We start from the raw sequence: 13,471 nt of genomic DNA on the forward strand, positions 1-13,471 counted from the left end.
GAGCAAAAGAAGGAAGTTGATATCCAACATATCCGCTCAAGTGACAATGTAGCAGACCTATTCACAAAGGCGCTTCCGACTACCACATTCAGAAAGCATATTCACAGTATTGGAATGCGTCATCTACGAGATTTATGAAGAAAGATTATACTTATCTTTTCGAGGGGGAAATTACGTTACTATACTCTTTTTCCCTTGTCATGGTTTTTATCCCAATGGGTTTTTCCATGACAAGGTTTTTAATGAGGTAGTACGTAACTCGTCAATGGTGATGGATAATCAAGGGGGAGTATTATGAAATAGAATTGTGATTAATCCATCACAAGACACATGTTAGGACACTTGTCTTTGTAATATTACACCAACTTCCACTTGTCATTACCAAGTGTCTAAGTGTGTGACTCATGTCTTTTGTAATGCACTATAAATAGGAGTTGTGTAATAAGAATGACATATATAAGTTCCTTGATCAAAAACACTCTCAAAGTCTCTCTCTCTCTCGGCTGCTCTCTCCCTCTCTCTCTTTGTTAGTTCTTGTTTTCTTTACAAAGTGTTACAAAACACAAAACTTATAAGTGTTTTGTAGTCATAGTTCACAACACTTCTCTTCTACTACTCTTTATTTTCTCTTGTCTTATACACTATTATATAGTGGTTTCTCAACAAAATTATAATTGTTGATTTAATATTGTTCCAAATTTGAAAGTTGAAGATTTTTTTGGTATTTTTACTATTTGTTAATATCGCAAAATCCATGATTTAAATTCAAACAGAAAAATTCAAATCTAAAAAAAAAGAAAAACAAAAAATCCAAAAAAGACGTGAAAGCACAGCTGTCAAACAGATAGAGCAAGTCTTCCTCTACTAAATAAATAAAAAAACTCCGTAAATCACGCGTTTCGATCTTTTTTTATTTAATTTTTATTTCACAACTTGTCCTTTGTCTCTTTTTTATTTATAGCCTTTTTTCATTAAAAAAAATCCCCAAAATCATGACGAAAGCAGATAAAATTTTAAATTCCCCTCTCTAAGGATAAAATCGTAAATTCATGCATAAAAGAGGATATTACCGTAATTAATGAAACCACGCTCCTTACGGATCATAGACGTGGATCCAATCACCACCCTTAATCCTTATCCCCAAATTCGAAACCCTAATTCTCTCTCTCTCCCTCCTCTGTTTTTACTTTTTTTTTTTATTTTTTTTTTGTATATTATTCAAATTCCGCCTCTCTTTCTTCTGGTTTCATCACTTCACGCGTATACACAGAGATAGAGAGAGACCCAAGAGCGCTCATCAAATTAGGGTTCCTTTTTTTTTTTTTGTTGGGTTCCGATTTGAGAAATCGAAAGAAAACAACAATGGCGTGGTCTTCAGAAACGCCGTCGTATTGCGGCTGGAATGAGCTGCATGTGAAGAACGGTAAAGGCAAAGTCGAGGTTCATTATTATCTAGAGAGGAAAGATGGGATTGCAGATCTAGCTGTTGTTGGGAGGGTCAAAAGCTCTAAACGCATCTCTTTTAGATACGCTTTGAAGAAGAATCGCTCTGTTTTGAAGAAGCTTAATTCTAAAGAAGATGTCTCCAATTGGCTCGATTCTATTGTTTCTGGTAATTTTTCCTTCTTCTCAATCTCTGCCCTAATTCTAGGTTTTGAACTTTTAGATCTGAAGAGCTCAAATATGGGATTTTTTCAATTGGGTTCGTATCGATTTCTGTAGAATTTGTTTTTTTTCGTTCTTTTGATAATTTGATTTTGTGGGTATTTAGAATCATCCTTCTTTAAGTAGTTTAGGAACGATTTTTTCGATGGAGGTATTGTTTATATGATTAACTTGAAGATATATTGTGTTTTGTGCTTTTAGAGATCTTACATGGTTCCGTTGCGCCTTTTGCAGCTAAAAACCTATTAATGACTTAAATTTTGCTGCAGACAGATCCGGTTTCCACCTTTTGGTACTGAGCAATGTCTGCACGAATTGATATTTTTTATTCTTCAAGTTTTGTTTGATTATCTAAATTGAGATTAACGTTTTTTTGTATATGTATTAACTGATCTTTTGTTACTGGTTTTCTTCAAACTTTTAGGTGTGATGCCTCATGTAGCAGATGTACCAGCTACTATTATGACTGAAAAAGATGCTGGAGGATTTAATATGAGCTCTTTTATGGTACTGCTTTAACTATTTCTTAAGAGTTTTCTTTTGTGAGTTTAGAGTGATTTCTTGTTGGAGTATGAAATATTAATCACTTTTCTCTTTTGATTCTTTACAGAATGGGAAATTTCAGGAGTCTATTCGTCAGACCAAAAAAGACTCGTGGATGGGTTCTTCTTGGACTTGCAAGAAACGGCGTAAGCATTATCCATCCTTTCTCCGGAATGGTGTTAGAATTTCTGTGAGTTTATTTTAATGTCTTTATTGAAAGTTCAGCTGGTGTTTGTTTTGCTATTAGTTTTCTTTGTGCTATATATATAGCTCACCATCCTTTTTTTACAAATTTATTGTAGGTGAACGATTTTGTGTATGTTTTAGTTGAGCAAGGTAAGAGACTTGTTGCATATTTAGAAGACCTTTATGAGGATTCTAAAGGCAAAAAGATGGTCGTGGCACGATGGTTTCACAAAACTGAGGAGGTTGGTTTTGTTTCATCTGATGATATTAGTGAGAGAGAGATTTTCTTGTCTCTTTATCGTCAAGATCTCAACATTGAGTGCATAGATGATTTTGCTACTGTCCTTAGTCCTCAGCATTATGAGAAATTTCTTAAGGTGCCAATGCATGCTCAGCCAGTAGCTTTCTTCTGCCAGAAATTATATGGAGATGATGACATAAAGCCGTATGACATTACAGAATTAGAAGGTTACTGGAGACAAAAAATGCTTAGATACTTGAATGTATCCAATTTAAAATCAGTTGACGGTGCTCAAGCACCTGTTAATGACCCAGGATTAGGAGCTCCATTGGTGGGTTGTGTTGGGATTAGATCAAGGAAAAGGCGTCGTCCTAGTCCTGTTGGTACTTTGGATGTAGCAACTGCAGGTGACATGAAAGGTGACTGCAAATCTAGTCCAGATTCTGTTTTGGGTGTTTCAGATGCTTCTATGTGCAAGGCTGCAGAAGATGGTTCTTCCCATTACATCAAAAAGGGTTCACTTGTTGAAGTTCTCTCCGAAGATAGTGGCATCAGAGGTTGTTGGTTTAGGGCACTGGTATTAAAGAAACACAAGGATAAGGTTAAGGTCCAGTACCAAGATATTCAGGATGCAGATGATGAATCTAAAAAGCTAGAGGTACACATTTTGAAACCCACCTTTTGGTTTTGTTTCTTCTGTCCAGTTTGTTAACATGTCCCACTTTTCGTTTGCAGGAGTGGGTTTTGACATCTCAGATTGCTGCTGGTGATAGTCTGGAGGGTCTTAGAATTAAAGGACGGAAAGTGGTACGTCCAATGCTGAAGCCCAGCATAGAAAATGATGTAGGCGCTGTTGGTGTTGGTATGCCTGTGGATGTGTGGTGGTGTGATGGATGGTGGGAAGGGATCGTAATGCAGAAAGTGTCTGAAGACAAATTTGAAGTTTACCTGCCAGGTGAGTTAAGACACCTCTAAATGGATTTTTTCTTTATCGCAGATTTGCTGTAGATCTAAATATCATTATTTTGTGGGACTAATTATTGTTTTTTTTGGTTGTCTTCTCTCAGGCGAAAAGAAAATGTCTGCCTTCCATCGTAGGGACCTTAGACAATCTCGGGAATGGTTGGAAGATGAGTGGGTTAATATAAGATCAAGATCTGATCTCGTGAGTACGGTCTTATCTTTGATGAAGACAAAAGAGATGAAGGTGAAACCTGATGTAAAGCCATCTGAAGCTAGTGTTGGTAATGGTGGGATGTCACCAAATGGGGAGGCTAAAGGCACCATGTGTCTTCCAGTAGCAACAACCAAAAAGTCATTACCTAAGCGACCAATTCCAGATCTTCTAAACGATGTCCTTGGTAATTCTGACTTAAAGTGGAAAAAATCGAGGAAGCGGAATCGAGTTGTCAGTTGCTGTCCACACGATCCTAGCTTGACTGATGGTTTCTCTAGTGAAAGATCTTTGGATTGTGAGAACTGCAAGTTCATGGAAGGAGATTCTTTTGGCTCTTCGGTTGGGCAGCCTTTGACTAGTGGTCTATTATTATCGAGATGATCAGCTTGGTGATGAAGTTGCGTTTCTTCTTGTGAGGTACATATCACCTGATGTGCATCTGCTCAATGCGATTTTGGGTTTTTAGATTACTGTGACTCGCAAGATTTCTTGGAATGGATTATAGATTAGCTCGTAATGGCATCCAAATTCGTTGTGTACGTATGTTGTAACAGTAGGGCTTAGAGCTTTAATACAGAGAGCAAATTTTGGATGCAGTAGAAGTAGGTAATAGCATTTACCTCGCTAGTGTTTTAGGCATTAAATCAGTGGGTTTTTTTTCATAGAATTAAGTTATCTTTTTTCAACTCTCTTTAGCATAGAGATGATTTGTTTTCTTTTTGGTCTGGTGGGATTTTTATTTTCATGTAACCTATGTATCATCAAATAAAACTATCTTCTTACCTTAATTTCATCTTCAGTGGTCCATATGATACATTGATTTCTTACCTGTGTTGAATGTTATGATTAGCTCCTGAATAGTTCGATACTCAAAAGTTGAGGACACTAGATTATCTTAATGGTCTGCAAGTTAACTCTGTCCTTGTCATGTCCCGTAAGGTTTTTGTTTTGTGCAGCATCCAAACGGGACCAACAAATGAAACTGATGCTCTTTGGTGGTAAGTTGTGTAACTTTGTAGCTGGTAACAATTGATGTTTCATGGAAACTGGGACCATAAGAGAATCCAACAAGTTTTGTTATTTCCAACATTTTATTCCGTTTTGATATAATTTACTGAGAGTTTACAGCCTGTGCAAAAGACTTTAGGAGCGTCTAAAATAAACCAATTGTCTTATTCTTAAACCCCTTTTAAACCTAATATCCCTTTTGATCTATCTATGATTGGCTTTACCAAAGGTGGGGTAAGGAGAAAAAGGTAAAGAACTATATAAATTGTTGAGACTTAGTCAGATCTCAGAAGCAATACACCACTTGAGTGATTTTGGTGGGGTTGCATTTTGGTGAGTGAAGCATCTTTTTCAAACAATGCAGAGAGAAAAAAACCAGAGGAACCAAAAAGGTCTGGACTTTCTTACCCACAAAAATTAACACTAAGTCATGGATCCAAAGCATATTAATATCTGTCTTTGTGTGTTAACATGTCTCTTGTGAGTCTTTAAACTTAGTTTTCTCCATAGATTAAAGCAAAAGCAAAGATGGGCTTCCTCTGTCACAAGTTTTGCTAACTCATCCTTTTCGGACAAGGACACTCTTCGTTTCCCACTTTGGTGGTTTCTTTAGGATTCTTCAGTTTTTGTTTTGTTTATCTTTCCTTGTGCAAGGAGACTGTTTATATAGGATTCTTCATTCCTATTTTATCCATCTTCCTTGTACAACGAGAGTGTCATGGCTATTCTGTCTGAAATCGTCGAGGAAGAACTTGGAACATCACTAAGAAGCAAACTTTCAAGAACAAGTGGAACCAGTCTCGCTTCTGTTGCATCGTTATCCATGCCTCTTGTTCGTTACTTTACTCTTATAACACTTCTTTTCCTTAAGAATGATTCAACTCTGTGGATTCTTTTAGTGATCTTGCCTTGTTATCAGATTCAGGAGATTGTTCTGTCAGCAGACATCAGATGTAGTGACTGCCAAGAGAAAGTCGCCGACATAATGTCAAGAATGATCGGTAAGAACTAGTTTGCTTACATCTCGAGCTGAGACACTTGATGTTCTTCGTCTCATGTTTGTTTTCTCTGTTTTTGTTGTGGACCAGAAACATATTCAATATTGGTGAGTGTCTTGGAGAAGAAAGTGACACTGACGTGTACTTATTCCGGTGACCGGAGAGTCTCCAAGTCATATGGTGAAGCTCTTCTTTGCAAAATCTCAACCATCAAGCGTTTGATATGTCCTTCCAGGAAACAACAACTCAGAGTTGCTAAATTTTAGCTTTTATTATGATCCTCTTTGCAATAAAATGAATCTTTTATGTTGAAATGTGATTGGATATTGTTTAGATAAACCAAAAAAAAAAAAAAACTCTCAATAGCAATAGTCATAGACAACAGAGTGAATTCTTGAAATGCAAAAAGAGAGATTATTGAGAAGTTAAATTGCCGCCACTTTGTTGCCAGAGATTGATGATGTCAGTGGCTTGGTTAAGGAGAATGATCATCTTCTTTTGAGAGATCCATGGCTTAGCTTCAAGAGTAGACTTAAGCTCTTCCCAAGCATCTTTCCTAGGCCAGAAGAAGTAAGGACTAAGTGGGATTGTACCATGTCCAGGTACATGTTGGTCCAATCCTAATCCTATGTTCTTCTCCATCCACACAAACTTGAGAACCACTCTTGATTTCTCATCTTGCTTCACCTCCTTCAAACAACAAAGATTCAATTCATTGGTTTTGAAACACCAAGAAGAGACAAGAACAAGAAGAAGAAGCATAAGAATGTGTTTGTTGTTATTACCTTTTTTGTTGGTTGTGGAGTGTTGTCTGAAGATTCAATTCCTGTGACTGTTTCACCCGTGAGCGTCTCTGGAGCTGCTAGAGTAACGATGTTACGTTTCACTGAGATGGGTTTGGTTGTTTGGGAATGGAACAATGGAGGAGAAGCAGTGAAGGAGAGTTTGGGATGTTGAGAAACGATAGAAGAGCAGAAAGAAGCAGATGAAAGTGCCATTGATGACATCATTTTTGTTTTCTCAGAGAGCCAATGGAAGATTTTGTGAGAGAATATGGATAAGGAAGATATGGTCACAGTTTTGGGTGGAGAGTTTCAAAGTGTAGTTTGGAACATTGGTTTGAAAAATATATGGGCTTTACTGACTTGGCCCATATTTTTATTTGACAACAAGCCCATAATGACACACCAAAATCGAGTATTTTTTTAGCCCAATTTTAAGATCCAACTAAAATAAAATAAAAAGTTCCAGAACTATTTTTTATTGGTCACATTAGAATCTTTTCTTTTTAATCACTATAGAATCTTAATGTAGAATATTCAAAATCATATTTGATTCGAGCCACGTATATTATATAAAATTTATGTTTTATTTGTTTAGAGTTATTTGATCAATGATTTCGTAAAAGTCAAACAAAAGTTTTTGTGTTATTTATATTTCTCATTGAATTAAAAATATTTTGTTCTTGGTTTATTCATTGGACACATGTTTTCCTCACAAAATATCCTAATCAAAATATAGTAAACTGCAAGATATTCTACAGCATTATTTTTATTTAATTTCGTGAAGGTGGCTATTACGTTATGTCACACATGACATGATTCATCTCCAAAGGTCGTCGTCTTCTATTTCTTTTCTTTTTTTTTTTTGTTCACAGGTTTGCTGAGAGCCTGAGACCAAAACGTAGACACACCATGCATGAACCCAAATAAGCTGAAAACGTATTCACATTATCTAAAACTTTGATTGTAAATGATCTATTTAACTATTTATGTATTGTGCAATAATGCTTTTAATTATTTTATTTTTTTTGAGCAATACCAATAATTTAAACAGTTTGGAGAAAACTGTCGACGTCAGTCAAAATCCACAGATCATATTGTTTTTAGAATTTAGGAATAATCAATCTCATGTGAGGATGGGCACACTGGGTAGGGTAGGCTTGGCTTTTGAGCATTAGTAAGGGAGTAGTACATGCGATGCGGTAGTAAGTTTCAAAAAATGTCACACTCATGAGAGTGTCACGACCATGAAACTTGCCAATGTGTGTAATTTACTCACCTTCGCATTGGTCCATTTACATCGCACAGGTCCTCGAAGATTTAATTCTCAGGTTGTTTATCCAAACTGTTTGGGACAATCTTACTCGTCAATATGTTATTATTATGTACCTGAGCCAAACAAGTAACTCGACTTTTTCCTAAAAACGTGTAGATTTAGAGATTATAATAATTATTACTATATTAGTCTTTTTGTTACATACACCATTAGAACCAAATCAATCAATTATAAAAACATAAAAAGTCTAATTAGTTACAAAACGGCATATTACTTTTCCGGTTCATACATTTACAGCTCCACAAAGTTCTCACGTCTAAAAATCATTTTTTGACACGTTTAGTGGTTAATAGCTTAATGATTGATGTCAACCAACAACAAAAAAAAAAAAATTATAAATGGGGTAATCATCAAAACTATAATGTAGACTAGTTGCAACAAATGATATATTCATAAAAAAAACATATATAAAAATTATAGAGATGATGAACCAAAGGCATGCATTGATTGTGTAGTATTACAAAACAAATCCTTGATAAATACTATATCAAGCCTCAAGAGACATCTCTCTTATTTGTAAGGACGACAAGAATCTCTCTCAAGGTTCTGTAGATTTGTCAGAATAATTTCTGGAAACAAAATAATAATGGGAGGCCAAATGGGATCATCAGTCCCGGAGCCAAACAGAGAGAAGCTTCTGTGGCAGTACTCCAGCGACGTAGCCGATGGTCGTCGTGAATCTAAGTTCTTCCGGTGTTTCTCTTGGAGGGCTCTCTACGAGGCTCCGGCTAAGTTGTACGCGATGGGACATTCTGATCGTCGGAAGCTTTACTTCTCCTTCAAGATGGGGGTTGCTCTGGCACTCTGTTCCTTTGTCGTCTTCCTCAAAGAGCCGCTTCGAGATGCTAGTAAATTTGCAGTTTGGGCTATCCTCACTGTTGTCCTCATTTTTGAGTATTACGTTGGTATTGATTCTTAACTCTGAGCCTTGTTTATGATAGGATCTTTGAGTTTTGTGGTATGTTTATTGGAATCTTGAACTCAACATATGTGAACCAAATCTAGCAAAGTTTCTTTTAATTGTAAGACTGTTCACTTTTTTTTTTTTTTTTTTTGGATTCAATCTTTCCATTTTCATTGGTTCTGAATATTGAGTTACATTTTAATGTATTGATCACATTTTTAGATCAACTCTTACACTTTCTTTGTTTTCTTTTTGTGAAATAAAGTCACCATTTGTTTGAATACTAATTTCCTTTTTTTTTTTGAATTTAATATTTTTTGTATTTTCTCTGTTCCGATTTACTTATTGAGTCACTCTTATTGTTCAATTTGCAGGAGCAACTTTGGTTAAAGGATTCAATAGAGCTTTAGGCACAATGTTAGCTGGAGGACTTGCTCTTGGCATCGCGCAGCTCTCTCTTTTAGCAGGAGAGTTTGAAGAAGTCGTCATTGTAATCTGCATATTCCTTGCAGGTTTTGCAACATTTTCACTTATATGTATCGCCACATTTCCATTACACAAAAATGAGAATACTAGCTAACATTAGTTTTTGCTTTGTCTATATCAGGTTTTGGTGCTACTTATTTGAAACTCTACGCGGCCATGAAACCATACGAATACGCATTCAGGGTGTTCAAGTTGACATATTGTATCGTTCTTGTTTCCGGGAACAACTCGAGAGATTTCTTAAGCACTGCTTATTACAGGATCTTGCTTATTGTTCTTGGTGCAACCATTTGTTTGCTTGTGAATTTATTTCTGTTTCCGATATGGGCCGGGGAAGATCTCCATAAACTGGTGGCTAAAAACTTCAAGACTGTGGCAAATTCCCTTGAAGGTTAGAGATAAATACATAATCTGTCATTAGATGGTTGGCTTTTATTATTTCAATGTCCCTTATCTCAGGTTTGTGCATGTTTTATATTTTAGGATGTGTGAATGGTTACTTGGAATGTGTGGAATACGAGAGAATACCCTCGAAGATTCTCACGTACCAAGCTTCGGATGATCCATTATACAGCGGGTACAGATCAGCTGTTCAATCAACAAGCCAAGAAGATTCTCTGGTACGTTTTTGCAGTAGAGACAACAACTTACAATATCTAGAATTATAATGATATATATAGCACTAAAAAAACTCTGTTTTTTGCAGCTTGATTTTGCCATATGGGAGCCTCCACATGGACCTTACAAAACGTTTAACCATCCCTGGAAAAACTATGTCAAACTTAGTGGTGCAGTGAGACATTGTGCTTTCACAGTCATGGCAATGCATGGTTGCATTCTATCAGAGATACAGGTTCAGTTCCTTATTACTACTATTTCATTAAACCAATACTCTTTATGTTACTATGCATTGCACCCTTTTGCTACTAAGGTGAATGATTATTAGAAAGTAAATGTATCGATTCACCTTATACTAAAATTGACACATAAATTTTAGTAACTTGAGAAGTACTTAATCTGTTTTGTTAAATGATACGTGACATATTTAGAAAGTAAATGTATCAGTTCACCTTATACCAACATGACACATAAATTTAGTAACTTGTGAAAGAAGTCTAGTAGTACTTAATCTGTTTTGTTAAATGATACGTGACATATTTAGAAAGTAAATGTATCAGTTCACCTTATACCAAAATGACACATAGATTTAGTAACTTGTGAAAGAAGTCTAGTAGTACTTAATCTGTTTTGTTAAATGATATGTGACATATTTAGAAAGTAAATGTCGTATCAGTTCACCTTATACCAAAATGACACATAAATTTAGTAACTTGTGAAAGAAGTCTAGTAGTACTTAATCTGTTTTGTTAAATGATACGTGACATATTCCGATGTGTGATATGGCAGGCAGCTCCAGAGAAAAGACATGCTTTTAGTAACGAGCTTCGGAGAGTTGGTAACGAAGGAGCAAAAGTTTTACGTTTGTTTGGAGAAAAAGTAGAGAAAATGGAGAAGCTAAACCTAAGCCTCGGAGAGATTCTTAAAGAAGTTCAACATGCAGCAGAGGCACTACAAATGAAGATAGACAGTAAATCATATCTTCTTGTCAACTCAGAAAGCTGGGCATCTATTAAAGAGCAAGCTGAAGCGGAAGAAGCTCGAGAAAAAGAACAAGAAGCCAAAGACGACGAGACCAAAGTTATTACATCCTTAAGCCAGATTTGGGATAACAACAACAACAACAATCATCAGGGTAATGATCACTCTCGGAATTGGATGTCAACAGAGAGTATGATGCTCAAGAACCGGGAGGTGTGGCCAAGCGCGTCCTTCATTGGTGGTACTGTTGTGAATGAGATCGAATGTAAAGTATACGAAAGTGCGAGTTCGTTGTCTTTGGCTACGTTTTCTTCTCTTCTGATCGAGTTTGTTGCGAGGCTGCAGAATGTTGTCAACGCTTTTGAGGAGCTTAGCACAAAAGCTGGTTTCAAAGATCCTGTTGATCAGATTCCTAAGGTTTGAATGTGTAGAAGATGTGATTCGGGCGTGGTGTCACCTTAGTATTATCATGAATGTTGTAAGTGATTTGAAAGTATCATAAAACAAATATAAGTTACATTATTCTTTTGTTTTGTGTATTTCTGGTTAAATCATTTTGATTATATGTTTAAAGGACTGTCTATATAGTTTCTATTATGATAATCAGTTTTTTTTTTTTTTTTTTGAGATTTTGATTATGACAAAAGTATTTGCACCGTTTTTACCGGACCCAGAAGAAAATTTTACCAGGGTCAAAAAATGAAACAGTTATATAAAAAGAAAAAAAATAGTGTGATATAGGAGAATCGAACTTGGGTTTGGGTGTCAACATGGAAAGGAAGACCAATTTTGCTGTTAAAACTTGAAACTTTTGGAATTTATATATGAGAAATTTACTCAAACAACACTTATAAGTTCGTAGTTTACTCAAACAATACTTGTGACCAAACTTTTACTCAAACAACACATATAAATTTGAAAAAGACTTTAAAGCTTTATTATTTTTCTGTATTTTACAATTCATGCCATTTAAAATTAAAAACAGAGAAAAAAAGACTGAAATTGTATAAGAAAACACAAAAAAAAAACCTAAGTTCATCCTTTTTATTTTTCTCTCCGCCCCCAAATCGTGATTTAGGGTTTCCGATTTATTCTAGCGATTTACAAGCCCTCGTCGTCATTGCCGCAGCCAGAGTGCGTTTCTTTTCCCTTCTAGTTTTATTTTGTATTTAATAATAAAGCCTATCGGCTTTGTTTATGGGTTTGTGGAGCCGCCGAGGTGTGGGTTGTCAATGGAGTCTCTCGTCTTCGTATCTTGTTCCACATCCAGGCCATGCCACTATCCAATCTGTTGGTAAGAATGTTTTATTGTAATTTTTGGTTCCTTAGTGTTAATGATAGCTAACATGTAGGAAAGAAATGATTTGATTCAAAACAAGTTTGTTGATTCCAAAGATCTAGTATTTTGTTTGAACTTTGGATTCAGATTACCATTAATTTAGGATTTGATCAAAAAGAGCATAACACATTCGTATTTGTGATAGTGATGGGCATGGAAATTAATGAAGAGTTCTGAATCGAACATAAGTGGCGACCATGTTCGGCTTTTATGTATCAATGAAAGGTAATTGACGTTTATGTCTCATAATATGTTTTGATGTATATGGCAATATACGGTGCTTTTAGTGGAGCTCTGATTCTATGCTCAATCTTGTTTGGATGACTTACAGTTTGTGTTGTGTCTTAGGGGATTATTTTGCTCATATTATAAGAGCAAATTAAAGAGAAGAATCACACCAAATATGCATGTAATCGGTGGTGGACCTTCCCAGTGTTGATGATTTTTGGAGAAGATTTGAAGAGCTTCATTCTAGAACCGGAAGAATTTGATGCATCTCTTGGATGGATCTGAGATCGGCAGAGGAAAATTAACAGAAGGAGAGAAGTTCTCCATTAATCAAAGGGTGAATCAATCAATCTAGGAACAAATCTCTAGTTTGGTTTGTTGGTTTTTTTTTTAATCTTTTGTAATATTTATATTATTCTGATGATAGATTCGATTAAAATGCCAATTTTAATGTTTAGGTTTGAACTGGTTTTGGGAGATTTTCGAATCATTTTAATTGTTCACATGTCCCAATTTGCATGATACAGAATGTCTTGGATAACACATGAATAAAAACAAGATTCGTTGCAACAAACCATCACTGGATTCTTTGCAACATCAGGTGATATTCTTATGATTCGGAGGTTAGAGTAAACCATCAACTTTATAGTACGAGAACCAGAGCTCGAACATCGACGATGATAAAGAGGGGTTTGATTCTTTAAGGCTTTTGATCTTATTGCGGATGATGGAATCAACCAGTCGAAGAATGGCATCAGTAGATTGGAAGTGACTACGATGAAGGCGGAGATTAGCCACTCTGACTTGGGTTTTTGGGAAGAAGGTGACTTGAGCAAATTTTGAATTTACCTTTTCATATTAGGTTTTTTTAAAAATATATTTGCCAATTGCTAAGCTTTGAACCGTAGATTTGAAACACTTTTAAACAACCTATAACCACTGCACTACCTTATCTTACAATGTTATTATCAATTAAAAT

General features: G+C 35.7%; 4 protein-coding genes across 8 annotated transcripts; 3 read left to right on the top strand and 1 right to left on the bottom strand.

Annotated features, from left to right (window-relative positions):
- Positions 1-897: 897 nt before the first annotated feature.
- Positions 898-4,600, top strand: LOC104787905 (uncharacterized). 5 transcript variants are annotated; one of them, XM_019246075.2, is made up of 7 exons: positions 1,096-1,612; positions 1,900-1,957; positions 2,090-2,172; positions 2,276-2,398; positions 2,511-3,293; positions 3,371-3,590; positions 3,703-4,600. In XM_019246075.2, exons 3-7 carry the CDS (start codon positions 2,095-2,097, stop codon positions 4,191-4,193), a joined length of 1,695 nt encoding a protein of 564 aa, XP_019101620.2. In that variant the 5' UTR covers positions 1,096-1,612; positions 1,900-1,957; positions 2,090-2,094; the 3' UTR covers positions 4,194-4,600. The 5 variants fall into 5 exon arrangements, with proteins under 5 accessions (XP_010511863.2, XP_019101620.2, XP_087307271.1 ...); XM_087451145.1 differs by having other exon boundaries at positions 1,935-1,957; XM_087451146.1 differs by having other exon boundaries at positions 1,181-1,612; positions 2,276-2,354.
- Positions 4,601-4,751: 151 nt separating this feature from the next.
- On the top strand, positions 4,752-6,132 carry LOC104787907 (uncharacterized). Its single transcript, XM_010513564.2, has 3 exons — positions 4,752-5,652; positions 5,740-5,821; positions 5,909-6,132. Exons 1-3 carry the CDS (start codon positions 5,539-5,541, stop codon positions 6,082-6,084), a joined length of 372 nt encoding a protein of 123 aa, XP_010511866.1. The 5' UTR covers positions 4,752-5,538; the 3' UTR covers positions 6,085-6,132.
- Positions 6,102-6,951, bottom strand: LOC104787906 (small ribosomal subunit protein cS23z). The gene is made up of 2 exons (XM_010513563.3): positions 6,604-6,951; positions 6,102-6,508 (listed from the first exon to the last, which is right to left on the bottom strand). Exons 1-2 carry the CDS (start codon positions 6,826-6,828, stop codon positions 6,233-6,235), a joined length of 501 nt encoding a protein of 166 aa, XP_010511865.1. The 5' UTR covers positions 6,829-6,951; the 3' UTR covers positions 6,102-6,232.
- Positions 6,952-7,902: 951 nt separating this feature from the next.
- Positions 7,903-11,498, top strand: LOC104787908 (aluminum-activated malate transporter 5). Its single transcript, XM_010513566.3, has 6 exons — positions 7,903-8,841; positions 9,215-9,352; positions 9,448-9,717; positions 9,810-9,946; positions 10,033-10,179; positions 10,734-11,498. Exons 1-6 carry the CDS (start codon positions 8,523-8,525, stop codon positions 11,346-11,348), a joined length of 1,626 nt encoding a protein of 541 aa, XP_010511868.2. The 5' UTR covers positions 7,903-8,522; the 3' UTR covers positions 11,349-11,498.
- Positions 11,499-13,471: the final 1,973 nt, after the last annotated feature.

The sequence above is a fragment of the Camelina sativa genome, chromosome 5, assembly GCF_030686135.1.
Source record: "Camelina sativa cultivar CO46 ecotype springtype chromosome 5, ASM3068613v1".
In the NCBI taxonomy this organism is placed as follows: domain Eukaryota; kingdom Viridiplantae; phylum Streptophyta; class Magnoliopsida; order Brassicales; family Brassicaceae; genus Camelina; species Camelina sativa.

Excerpts from the sequence above, each read along its gene's own strand:
- LOC104787908 (XM_010513566.3), top strand. The coding sequence starts at position 8,523 with ATGGGAGGCCAAATGGGATCATCAGTCCCGGAGCCAAACAGAGAGAAG. Across the intron at positions 9,353-9,447 it reads AATCTGCATATTCCTTGCAG|GTTTTGGTGCTACTTATTTG; the intron begins GTTTTGCAACAT and ends TGTCTATATCAG. Across the intron at positions 10,180-10,733 it reads GCATTCTATCAGAGATACAG|GCAGCTCCAGAGAAAAGACA; the intron begins GTTCAGTTCCTT and ends GTGATATGGCAG.
- LOC104787905 (XM_010513561.3), top strand. The coding sequence starts at position 1,363 with ATGGCGTGGTCTTCAGAAACGCCGTCGTATTGCGGCTGGAATGAGCTG. Across the intron at positions 2,173-2,275 it reads TTAATATGAGCTCTTTTATG|AATGGGAAATTTCAGGAGTC; the intron begins GTACTGCTTTAA and ends GATTCTTTACAG. Across the intron at positions 2,399-2,510 it reads GGAATGGTGTTAGAATTTCT|GTGAACGATTTTGTGTATGT; the intron begins GTGAGTTTATTT and ends AATTTATTGTAG.
- LOC104787907 (XM_010513564.2), top strand. The coding sequence starts at position 5,539 with ATGGCTATTCTGTCTGAAATCGTCGAGGAAGAACTTGGAACATCACTA. Across the intron at positions 5,653-5,739 it reads CATCGTTATCCATGCCTCTT|ATTCAGGAGATTGTTCTGTC; the intron begins GTTCGTTACTTT and ends CCTTGTTATCAG. Across the intron at positions 5,822-5,908 it reads CATAATGTCAAGAATGATCG|AAACATATTCAATATTGGTG; the intron begins GTAAGAACTAGT and ends GTTGTGGACCAG.
- LOC104787906 (XM_010513563.3), bottom strand. The coding sequence starts at position 6,828 with ATGATGTCATCAATGGCACTTTCATCTGCTTCTTTCTGCTCTTCTATC. Across the intron at positions 6,509-6,603 it reads CTCCACAACCAACAAAAAAG|GAGGTGAAGCAAGATGAGAA; the intron begins GTAATAACAACA and ends TGTTGTTTGAAG.